This window comes from Phaenicophaeus curvirostris, chromosome Z, assembly GCF_032191515.1.
Source record: "Phaenicophaeus curvirostris isolate KB17595 chromosome Z, BPBGC_Pcur_1.0, whole genome shotgun sequence".
In the NCBI taxonomy this organism is placed as follows: domain Eukaryota; kingdom Metazoa; phylum Chordata; class Aves; order Cuculiformes; family Cuculidae; genus Phaenicophaeus; species Phaenicophaeus curvirostris.
The window spans coordinates 18,679,968-18,705,600 of record NC_091431.1 but is presented as its reverse complement, the minus strand read 5'-3'; the positions used below and the strand labels follow the sequence as shown (position 1 = coordinate 18,705,600).

Genomic DNA, 25,633 nt, shown 5'->3' with positions numbered 1-25,633 from the left:
TTATTGCAAAATGCAGTTAACATTACGCTAATTGAAATGCAAGATTCTTGAGCCATATTAATATGCATCTGAGAGTAGAAAAGTGTCAGACACTAGGAACAATTTACCAAAAAAATTAAGATTTTGCAATAATTTTATTCTTGTTTATATTAGTTTTCATGTAATTGTACACATTGGGATGAGTAAACAGGGCTGCTGACCTGGTTAGTTTGGATTTAGGGTATAGTGTTTATTTATGCAGAGAGTTTGTATGCTATGAAAACAAACAAACAAACAAATAAATACACAACAAAACAAATCTTCCCCATGAGTTTGAGGCCACTCTTTTGGCACCAACTTCAGTTCTAGCCAAAGAGAATGCATTTTAATCAATTTCAGAACACACAAGTTTCAGTCCCTCTAGAGCAAAGATTCCTTAGTTTATTAATTTCAGCATCATTACTCTTCCATGTAAATACTTCTTTTTAAATCCAAAAAGGAAAACTGCCTCCAAAGCAGCCACTGGGTCTCTGGTTTTTTTTAAAGCACTCATTTTATAGACTGCCATCAGAGCAGGTTAAGAGCACATTTTAGTAATTTTGATTTTTAGATCTGCCAATGCAAATAAATAATAACCTTTCAATGATCACAGATGAAATCTGACTTAAATACCTACCCCCTGCACATTTTTAGGTGGTCATTTAGCAATCAGGAGCAATAAGATATGAAATGTTACTAGCTTTTTCTGAATTAAAACAAGGCCATATTGTTATTGCTAAGGTATTATAGCTCATTTATTCTTTCCATCTCCTATTCTTATTGATCAGACATGTTCACAGCAGCTTTAAAACAGTGTCCACAGCTAGTAATTTCTTACTAGATTGCATAAGTTGTCCTTTCTTTATACAACGGCATTAGCAGATTTCTTTTTATTTGAGGATGTGACCACTGGTCTGATGGGCTCAGTGCAGCACCATGAACTCACTGTCAGATGTTGTCTGCTGGAGGATCCCACAGAGGGCCCTTTAAAACCACCGCAGTACAAAAACTGAGAAACCCCAAACCCTCCCCACAACTCTGTGGGGCTACAACAGGAGGCACAACAGCTCCACATCTTGTGCCTTGCATGAAGCCTAAGAAGCAGCGAGGCTACAGGTACCAGCTTACTCAACACAGATGAAACTTGAATTAGCACAACGCAAGGTTTCAGCTGACAAATTTCAGGCAGGTACAAAGATGCTGTAATTTCAGATGTCATTCCTTCTGTCTCCGGAGCCCCCATGCTAAAAGCAAGTGCTACAGTAACAAAAAAGGCAGAAGGAGTGTGATTTTGCACCTTATTCAACTTAATTCACCCTGCAAAGCTTGGAGAACACTGAGGTACCAGACTGCACAACTGCAGTGGCAAGAAGATGATGGCCCTTCTGTGGTGTTTGCTGCAGAGCCCAGAGCACCCTCGGGTACAAAACCTCACCCACTGCACTCCATTCTGATGCTGCCCATCTAACTTTACTGCTCTGCCACAACTCTGTGGGACCGGTCTCTGGATTAGGTCCAGCACTGCAGGACTAGAGAAATTATACACATTTATTTTTAATTTAATTAAGTTCCCAAAATATAACCCATAGTGAAAAAAAAACCCATCTGCATGTTTCTGCCATCCATTGTGCTTCATCTTACTGAAGTACAGGGCAAGTCCCTGCCTTCCAAATACATGAGTAGCTGATGAACCTGGGGCTGTGTAGTCTGAAGGAGGCTGATTGGGAGACCTGGTCACTCTCTGCAGCTCCATGAAAAGAGGTTGTAGTGTGGTTGATGCTGATCTCTTCTCCCAAAAAGCAAGAGATAGGACAAAAGAAAATGGCTTTAAATTGTGCCAGGGGAGGTTTAGATTGGATATTAGGACAAATGCCTTTACTGAAAGGGTGGTGAAGCCCTGGTAGAGGCTGCCCAGGGCAGTGGAGGGGTTCAGAAAATGTGTAGACACAGCATTTTGGGACCTGGTTTAGTAGGCATAGTGGTGTTGGGCTGACGGTTGGGTTGGATGATCTTAGAGGTCTTTTCCAACCCTAATGACTTTGATTCTATATTTTACATTATTATTGGTGTTGGATACACAAAGATTTACACAGGATTGCCAACATCATGTTCACCACTGTGTGGTAGCTTGGTATCAATAGGGGAGGTGTGGATGCAAATTCCTCCTTCGACCATATCACAACCTCACTGCCTTGGCTGCAGTTTAATTGTATTTATCCCCATTTTAAACTCATATGAATGATAAATACATAGTAAAATAAAAATACCTGGAGATCTACCACACACAGGCTAACAAGATTCCTGCACAGGACAAGGATAATTGCAAAAACAACTATGTGTTTTAGAAAGTTAAAATTGCTTCCAAGGGGCATGTGGGTGCTTATTTTTCCAGTGGTAGCAGAGGGATTTGCAAGTCCCTTACGTTCAAGGGCAAAGGTCCTCATGACTGAGATGCAGACCTCCTATAGGTCACTGTGGAAATCAAGCTGCAATCCCTCAGTTACTTGGATGCAGTCTGAATATTTCAAACCAAAGTTCTGCACATGTCAAAAATGGCCATTGAAAGGAACCAAATAGGCACTTTGTTGAAATACGCTTTTAAAGGGTCACACAGCACAATCACTCATCAGTCCTTTATGCAGGGGAAGAAAATTTTACTTAAATAAACACTTATTCAAGATAACAATTTATTTGAGCACATTTCAAAAAAAAAGCTCTTTGTTAAAAAAAAAAAGTTACTGCATCGTACGTCCATCACACCTGGGAGAAGAATTTGAAATATTAAGTGTGTCAAATAACAAGGACGAATAAAGCTACGCATACTTTCTGAGAAAAAGCACAGTTACCAGTAGCATTTGAAGCAGGATTAAAGTGACTTCACTCTAGGCAGTAGGTAATAACTTTCTTTGTCACACCCAGGAAATGTACTGTCCCCAACTTTTTAGAACTTCAGTGGCAAATTCTTCTTGACACAGGATGACAGAGCAATAAAAAGAACAAGAGGACCCAGACAGGGGCAGAAGAGCAGAGGCATAACGCCACCAAATGAAGAGACCATTGATCAAAAAATGTTGCATGCAGAAATTTCCAGATCATTTTATTGCTGTTTGGTTTTTTTCAGTTTGCCCTCCCTAATCTGCCTACGCGAGTGGAGTGTTGTGGTGGGGCTAGCAAAGTAAGGGGGGAAAGATCACATACGAAACAAACCTTGAGATGCCATTTGATTGTCAGGACAGAGGAAGGAATGTTGTAAACCCCTGCCCAGGACTGAAAGAAAACACAATGAGTACCACATCTTTAAACGAATATAAATTTTTTTCACTTAATCTTACACATCACAAGCAATTAATATTTTTTTCTGTCCATTTTTATTTGAGAATGTGTCTGCAAGGTGACCCAAGATAGAAATGCAATCTTTCTGTACGTGCAAAATGCTCAATTCTCGCCTGTGCTGAATAGAAGTTTTATGTCAGCTGGCAAATAGCTATTATATGGGTGAAAGAGGCCCACGGGTTCTTAAGGTGTGTGTGCATACTAAGAAAGTGAAAAGATTCTGGTATAAAATACCACTTTGCATTTGATTATGCTGGTTGGGAATTTTTTAAGTTTAGATCCCACTTTTATAGTCGTTACAATGGGTCCCCCTAGTGGGTAAAACCATAATTGAGTAATTTTGTCCTTTTAAATTCCCTCTGAACACTGCAATCCATCACATTCAATTACCAAGGGCAAGCTGCCCGCTTGTAGAAAAGCAGGAACAAAAAAGGAATGGTTAACTTTTATGCCACTTCTGTAAGACATAAAGCACAACTACAGTGATAATGTAGTCCTTCTGAGCTGCTTCATTAAGCAATCAAGTCACAAATCCTCTTGGTGAGCGCCAATGAGGCACAGAAATTGCACTTAAAGTTTTAAAAAAATATAATAAATATAAATCAATTTTTGTGTAAGGTTGCGCTGGCTGGGGCATAATGAATTTGTCAGAAAGAACTGTGTGGGAAAGTGAACGTGTCTTATCTTTTTTTTTTAAACAAAAATGAGTCACACTAACACTTTTCAAAGTCATGATATTCAGTGTTTCACAGAGTAATGAATGAGATGCTGCTAGCACTGCGACTATTTTTATATGTGCAGCAGCCATTATAAGCAGGTATAATTGGTTCACTCACAGCTCCAGCCATCAGCACCTATTTTATTAACTGAAGAAGGTCCAGGCAGGATACTGGGAGTTACATTTTGCTCTTTTAAAAGTGGCAGGGAATTACCTAACTCCCATCAGGGACCGAAGAACTGATTTGTTTAATGCATCCTTCAAAGTACAAAATCTTGAGCAGTATTGTTGAGTCCTGGAGGGGCACAAACCATATTCTTTAAGTCTTTAGTCATTTTTGCCTTTTTTTTAATGCGTTTTTAAGGGAGGTGTGTAGTTACCTTATGAGCTTGCACGGCTCCTTTTTCAACGGTAACTGTTTTCTAAGATATTTATTTCTTGTCATACACTTGAATTTGCAGTTGGGACAGTTGCTGCCTTGTACCCAGTCTCCACCAGAGGGCTAGGAAGGGCTCCTTCTAACAAAAAATAAAGTCTTCAAGTGAAAATTAAAAGGATGGTTACAGAATTTGGTGTAAATCACTGCAGGTTTCTGCCAACACAACACATCCAAATCGCATTCAAAACTGAAAAAGCAAGTTTTATTGACAGTCAAACTTCGAAGTCACTTCCTCACATCCCCCTCCCCAGTGAAAAGAAAATAAACAGAAAACACTTTTTCAGAACTACATTTTATGAAATTAAAATGATTCATTCATAATTAAGCTCTGAAATTTAAAATAAATAAATAAATAAATAAAAGCTTATCCAGATGCTACAATAAGCATTTCTAGGCAATCTTATTTATAGTATTGTCTTGCTGCCCAGATGGAAATTGGTCCCTGAGCCAGCAATGTGCACCCACAGCCCAGAAGAACAACTGTGTCCTGGGCTGCATCAGAAGAAGAGAGGCCAGCAGGGTGAGGGAGAGAATTCCACCCTCTCCGCTCTGGTCTTGTGAGACGTCACCTGGAGTCCTGTGTCCAGTTCTGGAATGCCCAACAGAAGAACGATATGGAACTGTTGGAATGGGTCAAGAGGAGGCCACAGAGATGATACAAAGGCTGGAGCACCTCCCATACGACGACAGGCTGAAAGAGTTGGGGTTTTTCAGCCTGGACAAGAGAAAGCTCCGGGGAGACCTTAGAGCAGCTTCCAGTACCGAAAGGGTCTACAGGAAAGCTGTGGAGGGACTTTTTACAAGTGCATGGAGTGATAGTATGAGGGAGTAATAGCTTTAAATTGCAAGGGGGAAGATTTACATGAGAAATTAGGAAGAAATTAATGAAAATTGCTTTCCTGTCAGGGTGGTGAGGCACAGGTTGCCCAGGGACATGGTGGGTACCGCCTCCTTGGAATTGTTCAAGGCCAGGCTGGATGGGGCTTTGAGCACCCTGATCCAGTGGGAGGTGTCCCTGTGGTGGCAGGGGGTTGGAGCTGAATGGGCTTTAAGGTCCCTTCCTACCCAAACCATTCAATTACTCTATTATTCTATGATTCTGTTGTTGAAGTAATACTTTCTGAAGCTCACTCTTTATTCCTTCAGGAGAAATATTTCCAGGGAATTAGTCTTTTAAACTTTTTTTTTAATTCCTTTGGAATTCCTTTAAATATTCCTTTACAAGTAAAGTAGTTTTCAAATTAGCAAGAGATAAAAAATGGCAAATACAGCCGCTACTTAAACACTCATATGTCATTTCAAAAAGACCTACATATGGGAAGTTCCCACTTATGCATTCCGAGAGCTATCACTTCTGACTGCTGGTAATTGCCAACATGTTCAGTTTGCTTAGCAACAGCTCTACAGTAGATGAACCATTTTTGCTATCGTAACAGTAAGATACCTGCAGATTCTAGAGGTGTTTATGACGTTTCTACTGACTTTCTGCCCATGTGTGACATCTTAGAGGGAGTGACCAGATGGTTTTCCCTTGGTCTACCCTAGGGAAGGTAGAAGCATTCAAAACACTTCTTTTCCTCTGTGGAATCATTTTCTTTTGTCACACAATGATTGAAGACATTCTCAGAATCCCTACAAGCTTACTTCAGTGGCAATTACCTGTTTACGAAAGCACTACAGAAAATGACTGCTGCATACGTTTTGCCAATACCAGCCTACGAACCCTTGACCTAATTGAAAAGTCACAGGAAGATGCAGCTTTCACTTTGGACACAATTGCAGGCACAGCAAAGGCGAACTGCAGTCACAGCTGTGATCTGCTTAGTAGCAGGACCTAGTTTTGATAAGTAAAGGGTCGCTTATGTGAGCAGTGTATCCAGCAGGTGTGGGTTGACTGAAAGCTACAGCTATGGGAGGGTTTATATGCCAATGCAAACAATCCATGGGCAACAGGATTTAGTGCAACTACCCTTATCCTCTCTTCTTTTCCAATGTGTCATAAAAGCCTCTGCTAATGCAGTTTTACTAAGCAGTGTCTTCCCAGAACCCAATGCAGCTTGCAAGTCTCACTTATGACAGAAGACCGAAGCTTAAGGGTTAGTCTACACTCTGCAGGCCACAATCAACACACACAACCTCCTGCAGCACCAGTCTCAAGATAAGTGTTTTCACAGAATCATAGAGTGGTTTAGCCTGGACAGGACCTTAAAGCCCATCCAGTCCCACCCCACCCTGCCATGGGCAGGGACACCTCCCACTGGATCAGGCTGCTCAAAGCCCCATTCAACCTGGCCTTGAACACCTCCAGGGATGGGGCAACCACAGCTTTTCTGGGTAGCCTGTGCCAGTGCCTCGCCATCCTCACAAAAAAAAAAAATTCTTCCTAATATCTCACCTAAATCTCCCCTCTTCCAGCTTAATACCGTTCCCCTTCATCCTATTCCTGCACTTCCTGACAAAGAGCCTCTCCCCAGCTTTTCTGTAGCTCCTTTCAGTACTGGAAGCCACTCTAAGATCACCCTGGAGCCTTTTCTTCTCCAGACCGAACAATCCAAACTCTCTCAGCCTGTCCTCGTATGGGAGTTGCTCCAGCCCTCTGATCATCCTTGTGGCTTCCTCTGGACCCGCTCCAACAGATCCACGTCCTTCTTGTGCTGAGGACTCCAGACCTGGACACAGGGCTTCAGGTGGGGTCTCACAAGACTGGAGTAGAGGGGACAGAATCCCCTTCCTCACTCTGCTGATCCCACTTCTTTGGACGCAGCACAGGATAATGCACACTGTTGGCTCAGTTTTCCTGAGCTGCAGCACAAGGGAACATGTATCCATGAGCTGTTATGAACATGAAGGGGCAAAGAGAACAACGCAGATGCAGATGCCCTTCTATTCAGGCTGCCATTCCTCTTGCACAGGCCTGTGCCTCAACACGGATCCACCATTCTTCTGCTTCAAGCTCAGGACCAGCTGTGCTCTTCCCAGTGCCTCTCTGCTCATCCTCTCCTTTGCAAACAGCCCCTTTGACCTCTGCTCTACTGCCAGCCAAGGTGTCACTGTTTTCCTTTTCCTTTTTGCTGAATTCCACAGGCAGAGATAAGCTAGGCTCTGCTGCATGTGATAAAGACAGCCACGTCATCACAGTGCTCCAGAGGTGTTTCTACCTCAGGCAGAGCCTCCACACGATAAGGCATATGTAACCTTATCTCATGACTTAACCGAGCCATGGAACCTTTCACATGAATAAACACAAAGTGTTTGACATGGCAAACCTAGGATTGAAAACACTGCTCTAAAATAAGTCAGCAGAGTAACATTTGGTATGCGGTGCAATCCAACATAGCATTTTTATTTGTTTGGAAGTTCTCCATTTCCTCGAAGTTGCATGGGATTAACACAGTTAAAACTGTTGCTATTGCAAGCTCTCAAAAAGAAGAACAATGGATCATGGCATTACTTTAGATGCCATCCCTGGACTTCTACAAGACCCCACGACCTTCCCTAGCAGAGGCAATAGAGTTGTCCTAGGTACTCCAGATCTGCATTTTAACACCAACCCACATTCACAAGCACAGAAATAAAGCACAGATTCATAGTGCAGCTTTTAAATACAGAATGATGACTGTTGAACCTTGGTACTATTCCATAACAAACAAGATTTAAGTGTGCTGTCAAATTACCCTCTGCCTCCTCATATCAAAGAACAAAAAGACAAAAGCTGAGAATCTGTATCCTCTTTTATCCCAAGAGAACTACCAAAATTCACCAGGACAAGCGTGAGCCCCACAAAAAACCAGCATTGATGATGGGGCTAAGCAAGAGTTGCAGGTTTAGAGCTTAGATCTTAACAAGCTGCAGACTCAAATTGATCACAATTACCAGTGGCTCTTGAGCAGCAAGAAAAAACAAGATGAATTGTGACACCACCACTACTCAAGAGCAAGAAGCTCAGCAGCACAAAACAGCCTTGCTTTTGGAATGCAAAAATCTCCCCAATAACAGCAATCTCCCCAACAGCAAGCAGAGAAACAATAAAGCCAAACTTCAAGATAGCACCTCTAAATACTACATTGATTGTTTCTTTTCCCTCTTTGGTAGTAAATGGAGTTAAATTCAGTTGAAGGCTGGTCCCAGGTTCTGTTCCCCAGGGCTTAGTGATGAGTTCAATCCTGTTCAGTATCTGTATTGATGATCTGGATGAGGGGGTTGAGTGCACCCAACATCAGTAAGTTTGCGGAGGACACTAAGCTGGGTGGAAGTGTCAATCTCCTTGAGAGTAGGGAGGCTCTACAGAGAGGGACATGGACAGGCTGGATCCACGGGCTGAGATCAATGGGATGACATTCAACATGGTCAGCTGCTGGGTCCTGCACGTGGGACACAACAACCCCAGGTAGTGCTACAGGCTTGTGGAAGAGTGGCTGGAAAGCTGCCTGGCAGAGAAGGACCTAGGACTGTTAGTCGACAGCAGCTGAATGCGAGTCGGCAACGGTCCAGGTAGCCAAGAAGGCCAATAGCATCTTGGCTTCTATCACCGTGTGGCCAACAGGACCAGGGAAGTGATTGTGCCCCTGGATTCCACATTGGTGAGGTCACACCTCGAATTCCGTGTTAAGTTCTGGACCCCTCACCACAAGAACATGAGGGGCTGGAGCGCATCCAGAGAAGGGCAACATAGCTGGGGAAGGGTCTGGAGAACAAAGCTTGTAAGAGGCGGCTGAGAGAACTGGGTTTGTTTAGCCTGGAGAAAAAGGTGCTGAGTGGACGTCTCATCACTGTCTACAACTGCCTGAAAGGAGGTTGTGGCAAGGTGGGTGCTGGTCTCTTTTCCCAAGTGACAGGTGATAGGATGAGAGGTTGGTGCCTCAAGTTGCACCAAGGTGGGTTCAGATTGGATATAGGGAAAACTTGCTTCACCAAAAGGGTTCTCAGGCACTGGCAGAAGCACAAGCCTATAAATGAAAAAAAAAACCCCTCTTTTCTCTGAAGGATTCTCCATTACAGTCTAGTTTAAACTTCAAAAATAAGACTTTGAAGCAGTAATATTAAAGAGAATTTTATTAAAATGGAAGTTTGTCAAACCTTATGTATCAAAACTAAGGCCACAGCTAATCCTAACGCAAAGTCAACCTCAAAAGGTTCTTATAATACAATTTAGAAATCCTATACAAAGCTATCTTACAAATGAGTACTTAAATATTCTGAAATGCAGCATTACATAGTTGCTCTAAAATGATATATCAATTAGTGATCATATTCAGCGATACAAAATAGTGAGCTATCAGTGCATAAAACCTGTCTTTATTTTGGTCCTGTGCGAAAAGCAATTTTCTGCATGACTCCAGCTACAGAAATGAATGGAAGCTGTCAACAATTCCCCTTTTTGTGCTGAGTTCATCCCTTCTTTGCTGCTGCTAAATATCTCCAGTCATAATAGCAATGAACTCTTCTTGGTTGACTGTAGAAAGAGAGAAAATCATTAGACAAACAGCAAACATCCATAAAACAGAAAAGAAAATAATTCATGTCTGTGTTGCACTTTTTACTTTAAGGTTTCCCACTCAGTACTCATTATGTCTGATCCATTACTGATCAGGGTTTACAAGTTCAGAGTTTTTGGTTCTAGAACAGAGATTTTGCACTTTTTTTTCATGTAAAAGTCAGAATGCAAGCCTAATTATGTGGAATACTTAAGTTAGAATCTAGCTCAAGCTATGATTTCTAATTATTGAAGTAAAAGTAAACCTAGATAAAAAGCAAGACTGAGAGAAGTACGTAAAAAGAATCATAGAATCATAGCATCATAGAATAACCAGGCTGGAAGAGACCCACCGGATCATCGAGTCCAACCATTCCTATCAAACACTAAACCATGCCCCTTAGCACCTCGTCCACCCGTGCCTTAAACACCTCCACGGATGGTTAAGCAAAACTATAACATTTTATTACTATGACTTTTAAAGATTTATACAAAAGTCAAAAAGTGGTAAATGGCTTGTACTAAACGAGTACTTCTCAAGGAACAAAGCTGCAGCTCCAGTACAATCAAATTTGGTTTTATTCTTAAAAAGCACGATTCAGACGTTCACGTCCAAACCTGGCTCTGAAAACCAGTGTTTTTTCTTTCTCTCAAGCCTGTAACACTTGTCAAATACAAAATGAATTTTAAAGATAATTTACTAATGAATTAATAAATTAGCTAGAATTGAAATGGGGTTTTGACAAGCTTTTCTCCATCTGAACTTTCTTCATTCCTCAGTTATAATTAACAGAAATTATTACACAAATGTACTTGAAGAAATTAAGTCATAATAATAAATTAATTAGCAGTCATTAATTATTTTTCTGCACTTATACCTGAGCTATTGACCTTACTCATATGTTAAAACAGGGCCACTGTGAAAGAGTTAACCAATGAACATGTTCTCTCTGCAACTAATTACCATTAATGGGGAACGATGAGAGTAATTCAGCGTACAGAAGAGACCAGACACGTTTGAAAAATTCTCCCTGACAATTAACTGTCCCAGCCAATGTGACCAAGCTAATCCTAAACAAAGCACTGCCAAGTAAGATCTACATTTACAGCTAGAAGGAAAAAATAAACAAATTAAACCATAGTAGAGAATATGAAAAACACAAAGCTAAATCTGCCCTACTGGGACACATTTCAAATGTGAAACAAATAGATTTAGCCTACCTTAGGACCCTATGCTCTGAAATACTGGTCTATCATACAGAATCACAGAATGGTTTTGGCTGGAAAAGAGCTAGAAGATCATTGAGTCCAACCACCTATCCAGTCCTACTAAGTTTGTCACCAGACTGTGTTCCCAAGTACGAGATCTACTCATCTATTAAACACCTCCGAGGACAGTGACTCAACCACCTTCCCGGGCAGCCTCTTCCAACGCCTAACAACTGTTTCAGTAAATAAATTCCTTCTGATATCCAACCAAAATCTCCTCTGGTGGCCTACAGAGCTACAGCTCTTCTGCTTTAAAAAGCATTTCCATACCTTTATCACAGTGACAGCACAATAACAGCACAAACACAAACAACCTCCCCAAAATACTCTGATTTAAAAATTCTTTGATAAATAAAATTGCAGAGCAGAAATACAATATTATGATGAAAAACAGGTTTTGTAACATTCAAACAAACTGCAAAGAGAAGCATAGTTACAATCCCCACTAACCAAGTTAATCATCCTCAGACTCAGGATCTGTTCACAAGTTATACGCAATGAAGTCATAAGCAATCTCAAGTCTTTTCACTCTACTCTGCTCTCGTGAGACCCCACCTGGAGTCCTGTGTCCAGATCTGGAATCCCCAACAAAAGAAGGATATGGAACTGTCGGAATGGGTCCAGAAGAGGCCATAAAGATGACCTGAGGGCTGGAGCACCCCTGCTACAGGCCAAGAGAGTTGGGGTTGTTCAGCCTGGAGAAGAGAAAGCTGCAGAGAGACCTTAGCACAGCTTCCAGTACCTGAAGGGGCTACAGGAAAGCTGGAGATGGATTCTTTATCAGGGGATGCAGGGATGAGGGGGAATGGCTTTAAATTGGAAGGGGAAAGATTTAAATTAGACATTAGGAAGAAATTCTTCATGATGAGTGTGGTGAGGCACTGGCACAGGTTGTCCAGAGAAGCTGTGGCTGCCCCATCCCTGGAGGTGTGGAAGGCCAGGTTGGGTGGGACCTTGGGCAGCCTGGTCCAGTGGGAAGTGTCCCGGCGCATGACACGGGGGCTGGGACTGGATGGGCTTTAAGGACCCTTCCAACCCAATCCTTTCTTTGATTCTATGATTAGTAGGGCCAGATTTCCCTCAATTCCATGACAAGAATGATCATAAAAGAACAAACTATTATTGCAGCTAACATGAAGAAATTGTTGACTTGGACTCCGGAGACTTAAAGGAGCATTTTAGCTCAGTGAAGATCTCCTTTCCCCTAATTCTGTGACAGAACCCAAGACCTAAGACTGGACTGTATTTCCTACAGGTTCATCCACACAAGATGACAAGAACTGCATGAACTGACAGCATAGAGTTTCTAAAAACAGTCATGGTCCAAACCTGAAACCATTCCTAAGACTAGGAAAATGTAAAATAAGATTATCTTTTTAAGGCAGACAGAAATATGTCAAAAATACTTCCCTATATGGAAACTTATGTACAGTGCACCAGCACAACTCAGTGATTTCACTGGAAATGCAGGGGTTCAAACAGCCTGGCTATCACACAACATACCTTATTTTACTACGAAGAGAACAATCTCTCAGATGGCAGAAGGGCATTAAGCCACAAGTGTTGTTACTCCTGTATTTTAAGTATCAATTAAGAATGCTACCAATTAATAGTTTCAGGCATTTTTTTGCTTGGCAGGCAAAGAAGGAGAATTAGATGACAGCAAGATTTTGCTACATGACCCAGATGTTTGAAGCTAAGTGGAACAGTGATTCACATGATTATTTACTTCTTCAGAATGAATCTTACAAAGCTAGAGACAGCATCAGTTTTCTTTCAAGAACAGAAAACACTCAGAACCTTAAGGATAAACAGCACTATACACAAACATTAGGCTGTCAGTCTTCCATATCTGATCTCCTGCTTGACTGCTTTAACAAAGAGAATGAACGATAAATGAGTAAGAGGGAGGTGAGCCACCCACTCTTAGCTGATCAATCTGAATTTGAAAATGCAGCACTGACCTAAAACTCAGTAACCTCTCTGAAAGGAGCTAATGGTCTGCGCTTAGGTTTGGTGACCAAATAGCTACATGACAGAAAAATACTCATGATTCTGACATCGCAGTTGCCAGCTCCAGGAGAGTGACACAGGATAAAACGTGCTTGCAGATGACTTCTACTCTCACTCACCTCTACAGCTGCACCTTCAAAACAAAAGTGAAATGAATCTGAAAAAAGTAAAGCTACCAATGCAATGTCCCTACAACTCTTCCTTTTAAAAGCAAAACAAGGTCAAAATTGAAGTATGTACCTAGACTAGCAATCAATCTAATGGACTGAGAAAATAGGTATCATTCCTAGCCTGCCATACAGCCACTAAAAAGGAAGTAAATAGGTATCCTATTGTCTACTGGAAACCACAGCAGCAATCCTGTGTGTCACTGCACTCAGATAGGTGCATGAAAACAGGATTTGCAGCTTCCACTATAGTGACTTGCTTCAATTATCCCACAGGAAACACTGAGAAAAAACAAAATCTATTTTCTCAGGATGCAGCTCCAAGAAAGCCTGATCAAGCAGTAACACAGTTCAAGGAACTAAGCAGTGAGAAAAAAAAAACTTTAAAAACCTAAAAGAATAGTTTTCTCCTGTCTTGTCTCCCCTAAACATCTCACCAGTGGGATCAGATGCAGCCAGTGCAAGAAATGAGCAGGACACAGCTAGGAGTGCAAAGGAACATCATTATTACACGGAACAGATTTATCAAGGAACCATGGCCTCTGCTCACAGAAAGATATTAGAAAACAATAGCTCCAAAAGAAAAGAAACCATGCATTTTTCTCAACGCTTACAACAATAGTAACAGTGTCAACATAAACACTGTCCTGGCCTTTTACTACCTTTGTCTCCACAAACAGTATTTACATCACCACAATTGAATGAAAGGTTCAGATTTCCACAACACTGACCATGTTTCAAATGTCCTGCTTTTTCTCTTGAAAGAAAAAGGGTTGTTTCAGCACCTAAGTAACTGTATTCCCAAGTGTGAGATAACATTGCTCTCAAACAGCAGAGGAGCATCTGCCACAGGGCTGACAGCACCACAATTTTTATTTCACTAGCACTAAGGGTTTGGAGTCTACAGATGCAGTTGCTTACAAGAAGAAATACTGTTGCAACTGGAGTAGTTGCTAGCAAAATCCCAGACACGAGTCACTATCCTGAAAGAAACAGCCTGAAGGCTTCAGTGACTGTTAAAAATGCAACGTTCAGGTACGCAGGCTCAAATGACCAGTCCCTGAAATTCAGATATTAAGGATTCTGGTGTAAATACAAGTGTGGTTTCAAGTTAATGAAAAAAACCCTTAAGTTTCAGTACTCACGAATATTTAATAGGCATAGTATCTAAATGGATTTATTAATTCATTCCTTAACTAACTCATAAATCCCTTCTGCAGCTCACTCTCTATGGACCTTGTCAATTGCCCAGACACGTTTTTCACACTATGTTCTTCCAGACTCGTAAGTTCAGAAATACATTAAAGACTCACCCAAAGCTGACCCTGCACAGACCCAGGTACACCCTAGCTCAACACTCTGTGCCTGACTAGCATGCTGAAATCACAACAGTGACACATCACTGCTTCAGAATAGTGACTAAGCAATCAGAATAGTTTCTTTTAGCACTTTAATCCTTTTACTGATTTATAAGGAAATAAAAACCATAGAATCACTGAATCATAGACTGGTTCGAGCTGGAAGGGACCTTAAAGTCCATCGAGTTCCAAGCCCCTGCCATAGGCAGGGACACCTCCTGCTGGATCAGGTTGCTCCATCCAACCCGGCCTTGAACACTTCCAGGGATGGGGCAGCTACAGCTTCTCTAGGTAACCTGTTGCTGTGCTTCACTACCCTCATGAGAAAAAAAAATCTTCCTAATATCTGCTCTAAATCTCTCTCTCAGCTTAAAACTGTTACCCTTCATCCTATCCCTGCACTCTCTGATAAAGAGCCCTCCCAGGCTTTCCTGTAGCCTCCTTTAAGCAGGAAGGAAGCTGCTCTAAGGTCTCCCTGCAGCTTTCTCTTCTCCAGGCTGAACAACCCCAACTCTCTCACTACGTCTTTATACAGGAGATGCTCCAGCCCTCAGATCATCTTCCTGGCCTCCTCTTAACTCATTCCAACAGATCCACATCCTTCCTGTGTTGGAGACGCCAGAACTGCATGCAGGACTCCATGTAATGCAATGTAGGTACATGGAACCTCCCATGTACCAGTTCAACTACTTCCACCTTCAACTACACTTTCACACTGGTTAAATTTGTAGTGAATCAACAAGTGAAACCAACTGGACTTTTAGACTCCAAGATGTGTTACCAGGACTAGTAGCTCAATTTCTGTTATTTGTAAGCTAAATTAAGCTTGAGCTAAAAGTTATTTAGAAGGAAAACAAAATGGACATTTTCACAACAGAACAACATTTTAAAAGGGTAGAAAATTAAGAACAGACTGTATGGGTGTTTTTATCTAACACGTACTTTCTCCATCTCCATCCTTATCAAATTCTTCAATCATAGCCCGTAGTTCTTCATCAGACATATTTTCACCCAATTCTCTAGCAACCCGGCGAAGGTTTCTCAGACTTATTTTACCAGAGTCGTCATCATCAAACAATTTGAATGCCTTAAGTATTTCTTCTTGTGGGTCTCTGTCCAATATCCAATCAGTCACTGTAAGAAGGATAATTAAGTTAGACTAGAAATAACTGAAAGGCAAACTCGAAATGAACTGAGCAGATTGAAGCAATATCAAGCACACACACTTCCCATTTCACCCTTTTGTTCATTTTTAAATATTTTAATTAATCATGCATATTTGCTGCTAGCTGACATCCCCGTCTCATCTTTAAGGTCCTTTCCAACCCAAATCATTCTAAGATCTCTCTTTCCCCAAGCTGAGTTTCTCTTTGCGACTTACCTGTTGCAGTGGAGAACTCCATGGCAATTTAGACACGCTCAATCTTTCAACACACTTTTCAATAACAATAAAAATTATACCCAGGTCCACTCTGTTCTAGACTTACCTTTCAGAAAAATATCCACTCTGACATATGAAGAGTGAATTCTTTAATGTGTTTTGATCAGGATAGAACTTTGACTTGCAGGGAATACTGAAACACTCAGTAACATAAATCATTCACATGGAACCTCTCTTTTAAATACAAAACTACACTAACCAACACCCCTCAAAAAACTAAGCCCAGGAGTTGTGAAAAGGACACTGCTATGAACTACAAGATGTTAATTCTGAAAGGATTCATTAGTCTTTATTATCCCTTTTATCAAAGCCATTTGTCAGTTTCCAAAAAAGAAAAGACAAACTGACCACATAAAATATTTTTCAAGTAATTACTTCAGACATTTCTGGAACTGGCTGTAAGTATCTTTACATCTCTGTACCTGCTAATCCTGTATTACAGGACTTGCTATTTACGACTTTCATCAAGCCATTAAAAACACATCAACTCTGTTCGCACACAGAGAACCATTTAGCATCTGCTGCTGCCTGCAGACAGAATGCTTGCTCTGGCTCAGCGAATCTGACAGGGAAATATTAGACTCAAGCTTATACAAGTTCTCTACAGCAATGAAGCTTTTATGTCTAAATAAATCCCTCAGATTTATACTGAAGTTAAATATTTTCATTTAAAACAACTAGGCTGCATGACAGTATCACATCATCTGAAAAATTCTACTTCTGTGGCAAAAAGGCAGCTGCAACATGAGCAGTAGGTCTCCAAAAATTATCGGCAACGTGGTTGTACAGAACAAGAAAAAATGTAATTGCATCTCTAAGTTTCACAGGGGTCATTCCTAGATCTGAAATCATAAATAACAATAAATTACAAAAAAATGATAGCTCAAGAGTTGTTTAGCTATATTCAGCAGCTCATTACAATTAAAGCTGCTGTAACCTACTTCCTCCAACTCCCTAGTCTGTCTGCTTGTCATGTTTAATTCTGTGTCAAGGTGATATTGAGTCATAGCAACACTCAAATCCGGCTCAAGTTTGGGCACAGGTTCAATTGCCTTCCAAGTACACACTGTGCTTTCAATGTGAATTTTCCTAGCTTCTCGCAGCATTTGTTGACTGCCCATACAGACTGCCAGGACAGAACCAGGAAACAATGAACAACGATGGGACTGAGTATCAGGAATTAGAAGATAATTACACATTAATTACACCATATTCAATAATATAATATTAAGGCATAATGACATAATTGCAGTATTATTATTATTACCAGTAAATCAATACTCTTTTTTTTTTATTTTAAATCAGGACTGATCATGTATATTTCCCCATAGGCTTTATTTTCAGTTCTTTTCTGACATATATTTGCTCTAACCAAGAACACAACTACAAAAGTACTGCCTGCTACTAACAACGCATTTTGTCCAATCCCAACCTGTTAAATCATTATAATTTGCCACATTTCAATCAATAACAGCTTTGCCACACTAAATAGACTATTATTCATAGCCAAGAGCAAATACACATGTACTACACTAGGTTTTGTTTTCTTCCAGAAAATTTCAAGAAATCTAATACCTTGAACACGTGGGCTGGAATAATGAAACAGATATAAAGCCACACATGGGGAATTCCCATACAGCTTCGTTTTTCAGTAAACATAGATTGTATGGAAAAGTATAAATTATGTGCAACAAACAGAAAATCTTCAAAGAAACTTTAATCTTTAAAAATTATGCAGATCACAACATACTCAAAGTATGCCAAACTGTGCAGTACACAACTTTCAGATGAAAGAAACAGCCTAATGAAATTCCACTGTTTTTATCAGCAGCTGAAAATCCTTGAAGCACAATATTTAACATCTGCTTCAGTTTCTCTCATCTATATGTAAAGTCTGTGTTCAGTTTATGAGTTTGTGTATACAGTTCCTCCCATGAAAGACCAACCATATCCTGGGCTGTATCAGAACTGCGGCCAGCAAGGCAAAGGAGAAGATTCTGCCCCCTGTACTCCAGTCTCATGAGACCCGCCTGGAGTCCTGTGTCCAGTACTGGGATCCCCAACAGAAGAAGGAAATGGAACTGTTGGGACAGGTCCAGAAGAGGCCACAAAGATGATCAGAGGGCTGCAGCACCTCTGCTATAAGCACAGGCCAAGAGAGTTGGGGTTGTTCAGCCTGGAGAAGAGAAGGCTCCAAAGAGACCTTAGAGCAGCCTTCCACTACCCTGAAGGGGCTACAAGAAAGCTGTGACATGGAGTGATAGGGTAAGGTGGGATGGCTTTAAATTGAAAGGAGGAAGATTTAGATCAGACATTAAGAAGAAATTCTTCACGATGAGGGTGGTAAGGCACTGGCACAGACTGGGAAGTTGAGGATTAGCCATCCCTGGAGGTGTTCAAGGCCAGGCTGGATGGGGCTTTGAGCAACCTGATCCAGTGGGAAGTGTCACTGCTCATAATAGGGGGGCTGGGACTGGATAGACTTTAAGGTCCCTTCCAATGCAAAACATTCTATGATTCTAAATGCCACACCAAATACTTTTTTGCAGCAGGAAGGAGACCCTCATAAAATCCATAATCAAGACAAGAACATCTATATTTTAATTAAGCACTTATTCCTCTGTATAAGTTTGAAAAACATTAGGACTGTGTATACTCTATTTCCTTTTTTACTCTGGCTATTGTTCATCTCTACATATGAAACCAAATATTCGGAATACAAACATTTCTTTTCCTCTACTATTCACTTTTACTAAGGAAAGCATAAAATCTTCTACTTCCATTTCTTAATATAACTAGATAACTGAAAAAATACACAACGCATTGCTTCCAAATTGCAGTCACTACTATAGGCTAAGCCTATAGTACACAATCAAATACATACCAACTTCATTAAAATCTTCAAAGGTGATCTTGCCAGTTGCTTCTCGATCATAATCCTTAAGTACTTTCAGGACATCCGCTTTTTTCACATCAAAACCTAAGGCTCTCATTGCCACCTTTTGGAATGAAACAGAAGTGCAAGCATATATGAAGATTAAAACATGGATTTAACTGATTAATTTTTATTTTCAGCAATTATTTTCTTGCCCAAGAGAGATGGTGTGTATCAGACTTTTAGCAACAATAATAAACAAAATTAATAAAAGGAAAAAAGCTCTGGATATTAAAAAAATCCCTAAAAACACGATTAGCAAGTGGGACATCAAGTTACAGTGACAAAATTAGCCTTTGCACTTCCAGTGTTTTTTTGGACTGGACTGTAGGACACACAGATTTATTTTCTTGGATTCCGAAAGTATTTTAAGAACTGATCCTTTTTCAAAGATAAAACTGAAAATCATCGTTCAAATTATTCTTTAGTAGTCACACAAAGTGTTTACATGTTCATGGCTTTGTAATTCCTGTTACGAGTTATTTTACTGCTTTTCCTGTGAACACCACAAACCCACCTATAATTTTATGTCTTCATTAGGTGAGGAGCACATCTTTATTTGCCCAATGCAACTGAGATGTTAATTTTACAGAGCATACTACCTTTACTTCCTCCAAACTGATGAGCATACACACTAAACCAGAAGTGGAAAACTGCAATCCTATTGAACGCAGGCATTCAAAAATCTATGCCATATACTGATTTTGTAGAGAAGGAGACTGTTCTTTATATATTTTGCTCTTACACAGTATTATCTTCAGGACTACAATATCTAATTGAACAGCTAAGAAACTGCTGTGCAAATAATCACGTCAGCTGGGAACTGAAAGCATACCATAACTGGAAAAAGCATACTAACAATTCTAAAATAGTCTCAGGTACTACCCCGCTCAATGTGGCTTACACCACAGGTGAAATACCCAAACTCTGAAATAAAGAGAAGGGAATTGCTATATTTAAGACATTCCTTTCATAGCAATTAAAGTAAAGATTAGAGGGTTTTCATTTCCCCCCCCTCCCTGTGCTGCTTGGTAGAGATAGAATGCGGAGCTAGTGGGTTGGATGAAGTATCCCTTCCCCGAAGACTCTCATCCAATACTGACAGAAACACTTTTTGTTCTTGACACAGTATAATTAGAACAAAAACCCATAAATATTTAAAGTTACTTTAGCAAATTTCATATACTACTTCTACAGACTTCCAGCCAGGTAGACTCACTAGAAAAGGCTGCCATCCTAACCTCGACTTGCTGATAACCAACAACAGCAGAAGCCTTCACTCGGGGGAGAAACTACGGAGCCTCCCATATGCACAGCAGAAAGCACACCCCATTCCTACAATCCACAGGCTCCCTGCTGAAAAATATGAGCAGGTAAACTCTGGTTTGCAGTCAACAGTCTTAAAATTTGATTTATATCTTTTACCTAAGCCTCTGACAGCTGTGGATTTTCACAACAGGAGGCTTCAGATTACTCAGCGCCTTTGAAGAGAATCAAGCAGCTTTTCAAGAGCTTCTCCCACCGAATCATCTGTCCAAGCTACCACCCTGGGAAGAGTGCAGACCAGTGCTGTGCAGGATGCCACAGCAAACCTGTTACTGTGTCAGTACACAGTGGGGCAAGAAAAGCTCATTCTTATACCAATGCAGTATTACTTCTTTTTTCCTTTCTGAATAACCTCAGTGCTTTACTCTAGAAAGTGATCTGGAACATGGAACATTTTAAAAGACACAGTCAATGTCTTAACAACTCACTAAGAAGCAGACATCCATGAAAAAAACTGATTAAATGAAAAAAACTTTTACCTTCAATTCATGGTAATTTATTGCACTATCTTTATCTGTATCAAACAACTCGAAGGCATCTTTAATTTCTTTCTTCTGTTCCTCAGTCAGTTCTCTTCTCTTTTTCTTCTTAGTTTTGTCTACTGAAAGCTCATTTCTATATAGTAAGAAAGAAATTAAATGTAATTGATTTCTAGTGGGAAAATACTACTGTAGGAATTTTTTCCACCATTTGGCAACTCAGCCTAATTGCACAGCTCACTACTTTCTCCATTCAATCTTTTCTCAGTTTATCTTCCCAGTTAAAAGTAACACTCGAAACAGACAATTCCTTTGTGAAAGTGGAATGATGTCTTCATTCCCCCACTCAAAATAAAACCAGCACAGCCATTTTGGTTAATAAGTAACAGCAACTACTGAACAAAGAGTGGAGAAAAACTACTACTTGAAAAGAATAATTGAGATTAAAAACTAGATCAGTATTTGAAATTATCTAACTCCTTAAAACATTATCTAACTCCTTTATTTCTAAACTGCGGCTTAGAAGAAAGATTTTTGAGACAGACAGACTGCTAAAGGCTTAACCAGGCCAGACGGTCGGGTTGTCTGGCCACTACAGTGTGACTTAGGTACCATAAATAGGCTTTGTTGCCAGTAGCAGTTCTTCAATAAATGGTATGTATGAGTCTTTTAAAATCCTTCGAATCACACACAGCGCTAAGGACTTTCTGCTCTCGTTTTGCCACGTACAAAAGATACAATCCCTGCAAACTAGCATTTTGCTCAAGGACAGCTCTCTTTTCCTTTGCTAGTGTAGAAATAAGATTAAATTTTCAGATAGCAGACAGAAGATACAATTCATATTTTGGGAATCACAGTTGAATTTACTGACAACAATGCCACCAATAAAAGATACTTTGGACCAAACCAGGAAAAAGTAAGTCTTGCTGTAACTGTGTTTTATTCACATCAGAAAGACTGGCTACTGTACTCAGAGTAACTGCTTGGAAAATGTCCATTTCAGAGCAAGAACTCTAAAAAACATAGTGGTTTTGAGATAAGAGATCATATCAGCTAAGGCAGCAACAGGACTCAAGGTACACTCTTAGAAGAAGCAAGCACGTGTGGAGCTCAGCAGCATGCTGGGACAACCACAGATTAATTGATTAATTTAGTGGTAAATCCCCTCCATCCTGTGATGATGAGGCCACACCAGATGTGCTGCGCCCAGCTGCGGACACCCCGACACATAAGAGATGTAGAGAAAATGGGTAAGGTCGTGGCAGACTACTATGGCTGGTGGCTGCAGGACATGACACAGGAGATGCTGAGGGAGCTGGGTTTGTTCCATCCAGGGTGTGTGGGGCAGCAGGCCTAGACAAGGAAGGGCTAAGGAGTGGGGATCTCAGTGCTGCCCCTCACCATCCAGAATGATTTAGGTTGGATCTTGGGAAGAAATGTTTTCCAGTGAGGGTGGTGAGGCACTAACACAGGTTAACCAGAGAAGTCGTGGATGGCCCATCCCTGGAGGTGTTCCGGGACTACCCTGAAGAGACAGCTTCCCCCGAGAGGAGCACAGTGAAAGGAAAACAACTACAGAGTACAAGGAATTGCAGCTAGATCAAAGGGGAAACATTTTCTCAGTGTGATTGTTTCTGTACTGGCATGTTGCACTAGGAGACAGTCTCCATCACGTGAAATTTTTGGGACCCTGGACCAGATGACTTCCAGAAGTCCTTTTTAATCCAAATTGTTGTATAACTTACATTCTGCTTTCAGGAAAAGGCTTTTTATACTCCTTTGTTTATTTACACCAGAGACAAAACGCGTGCTGTGTCACCTACTGTCAAATGCATAAACGTTACTCATGTGTGAACAGAAAACTGCTTTTTGAGAGTATTTGTTTTCCAAATCTCCTGTAATGAGATGATTTTCCTTCTCCTTTATTAAGGATTTGCTAATTTTAATCAAAAACAAAGACTAAACACACAACAGGGATATAGCTTTCAACAACCCCTGAAGATACACCAGTAAAAATTCCAAATGCAGACATGAATAGTGCTGCACAAGCCAGACCTGCCTCAGCCCACGATTCCCTCAAAGTGCGAGAAGTCCTTAGCAGACCAATCCGACAGCCTGACTTCACACAGGCTTCAGATTACTACAGCTTCTAGAAGCACTAAAATAACTCTGAGCTGGGTACATAATTAGGACTGGGAGAGAAGTTCAGATCCAGAGAGGCCACATTTTGTGAAATGAGATGATGAAATAAATCCATTTAGAAGCCTGAAAGCAGATTAAGGCCAAGCTCTCCTGGAAGAAAGATCTGGCTACTCAAGTGTTTGTTAAGTGCTCAGTATGAAGTTATTATTTCAAAAGATGAAGCAGCACTTAAATGGAGGTATTTAAGTGCCACTTCTACAAACATTTTTACCATATGAAGCATAAAGTTCTCAGAACTGAAGATCAAGGATGACATATGTCATGTAAGCTTATTAATTAAACCTGAAGACAAACATTTGCCAGGTGTGGAATTCATAAGCCGCGATGCTTTACATCAAAGCAACCGAATCCCAAACAAAACAAAACCCAAACAAAACAAAGAGATGCAGAAGGACCATTAAGATGCATCAGAGATCTAGGAAACCTGAGAGAGCTGGGTTTGTTTAGCCTTGAGAGAAGACTGAGGGAAGACCTTATCACCATGTCCTGCAAAGAGGATGTGTCTGCAAAGAGAATGGAGACCCCATTTTTAGGAAGAGTCACATGGAAAAGACAACGGGTGATCGTTATAACTTGCTCCTGGGGAGACTGCGGTTGGGTTCCAGTAGAAAGGTTTTTCCCATGAGAAAAGCAAAACATCGGAATAATCTCCACAGGGAAGTGACGGATTCCTCTACAATGGACACATGCAGAGCTCAGTTTGACAGGGTGCTGGACCATCTCATTTAAGCTGCAGACTGAAAAAGGTTGAACCAGATGAGCCTTCAGGTCCCTTCCAGCGGGCATTCCGTGAAAACAAAGTCGGCAGCCTAACTTAATGGCTGTTAAACGCCTTTCTGAAGGTGTACGGCTGCAGACAACCCGGAGGGGAACTCCCCCACAGACCATGAAGTGGGTGAGGAGGGGGGAGGACACGAAGGGGCCCCGGAAGGAGGAACAGAGGGGCCATGAAAGGTATTGGGGGGGAGCTGAAGGGCCATGAAAGGGATGGGGGGGGACGGGACTGAGGGGCCATAAAAGGGATTGGACGGGGGGGCTGAGGGGCCACGAAAGGGATGGTGGGGGACTGAGGGGCCAGAAAGGGATGGTGGGGGGACTGAGGGGCCATGAAAGGGATGGGGGGGGGGACGACTGAGGGGCCATGAAAGGGATGAGGGGGGACTGAGGGGCCATGAAAGGGATTGGAGACACACACAGAGAGAGAGCCCATGAAAGGGATGGGAGTGAACAGCCAGGCCTCACTGGGGAGGGAAAAGCCGCTGCCGGTTCGCACCCACCTCAAGGCCAGGCTCATGCTGCCGCGAGCCCCGCCGCGCTGCCCTCGCCCGTAATGCTCCGACCCGCTCCCGCCGCGCCGCAGCCTGATTGGGCGCGGCCGGGGTTCGTCCCGCCCCCTGGCGCAGGACGCGCGTTCCATTGGCTGAAACTGCTGCCAGTCAAGCGGGAGGAGGCGGGGCGGGGCAGGGGGCGGGCAGTTACGCGCAGCTACGCCGTGCGTCTGATTATGCGCTGGCGGGGATCGTCCCGCCTTCCGGCTCAAGGTGCGCCTTCCATTGGCTGATCAATCTGCCAGTCAAGAGAGAGGGGGCGGGGCCGGCACAGGGCTCTGCACCTGATTGGGCGCTGGAGGGTTTTGATCCCGCCTCCGGTCGCATACCGAGCGTTTCATTGGCTGAGAGGCCAGTCAGCGCGAGGGGGCGGAGCTTTGGGAGGCTTTGTGGGGGCTCCTGTGGGTGGGAAAGGGCCTCGGGATGCTGGTTCCCATCCCAGGTGGCCGAGATGGCCAGCAGGCATCCCGGCTTGCATCAGCCAGGTTGTGGCCAGCAGGAGCAGGGAAAGGATTCTTCCACTGTGCTTAGCATCAGTGAGGCCGCACCTGGGATCAAGGCGGGCAGGGCTGTGTTTGATAGAAAAACCTAGTGCAGAATTGCAGCCTGGAGAAGAGGAGACTGAAGGGAGACCTCCTCACAGCCCACGGAAGCCTCACAAGGACGGGAGGAGGTGGCACTGTTCTTTCTGGTGGCCAATGGCGGGACCCAAGGGAATGGCAAGAACGTGCACCAGGGGAGTGTTAGGTTGGACCTTCGGGAAAGGTTCTTCCCACGGAGGGTGGTGAAGCACTGAAACAGCTCCCAGGGAAGCAGTCACAGCCTGACGATATTCCAGAAGCATTTGGCCAATGCCCTTGGACACACGGTATGAATGTTGGGGTTGTCCTTTGCAGGGGCAGGAGTTGGAAGTGATCTTGTGGGATTCTTGCAATTCAGGACATTCTGTGATTTTGTGAAGATGGGAAATTACGGGTTAGAAAAGACCGTTACAGAACAGAATATGGAGACGACAAGGGCTGAGAAATCACAGAATCAGAATCGCTAGGTTGGAAAGGACCCACTGGATCATTGAATCCAACCTCCTATGAATCACTAACCCATGCCCCTCAGCGCCTCATCCATCCGTCTTTT

At 42.0% G+C, this 25,633-nt stretch overlaps 1 protein-coding gene across 1 annotated transcript; it reads right to left on the bottom strand.

The window, feature by feature from the left end:
* Nucleotides 1-9,545: 9,545 nt before the first annotated feature.
* CETN3 (centrin 3) lies at nucleotides 9,546-24,521 on the bottom strand. Its single transcript, XM_069880198.1, has 5 exons — nucleotides 24,449-24,521; nucleotides 20,970-21,105; nucleotides 19,114-19,228; nucleotides 15,731-15,922; nucleotides 9,546-9,960 (listed from the first exon to the last, which is right to left on the bottom strand). Exons 1-5 carry the CDS (start codon nucleotides 24,463-24,465, stop codon nucleotides 9,917-9,919), a joined length of 504 nt encoding a protein of 167 aa, XP_069736299.1. The 5' UTR covers nucleotides 24,466-24,521; the 3' UTR covers nucleotides 9,546-9,916.
* Nucleotides 24,522-25,633: the final 1,112 nt, after the last annotated feature.

Excerpts from the sequence above, each read along its gene's own strand:
- CETN3 (XM_069880198.1), bottom strand. Across the intron at positions 19,229-20,969 it reads TAAATTACCATGAATTGAAG|GTGGCAATGAGAGCCTTAGG; the intron begins GTAAAAGTTTTT and ends TCATTCCAAAAG. Across the intron at positions 9,961-15,730 it reads TAAGGATGGAGATGGAGAAA|TCAACCAAGAAGAGTTCATT; the intron begins GTACGTGTTAGA and ends CTCTTTCTACAG.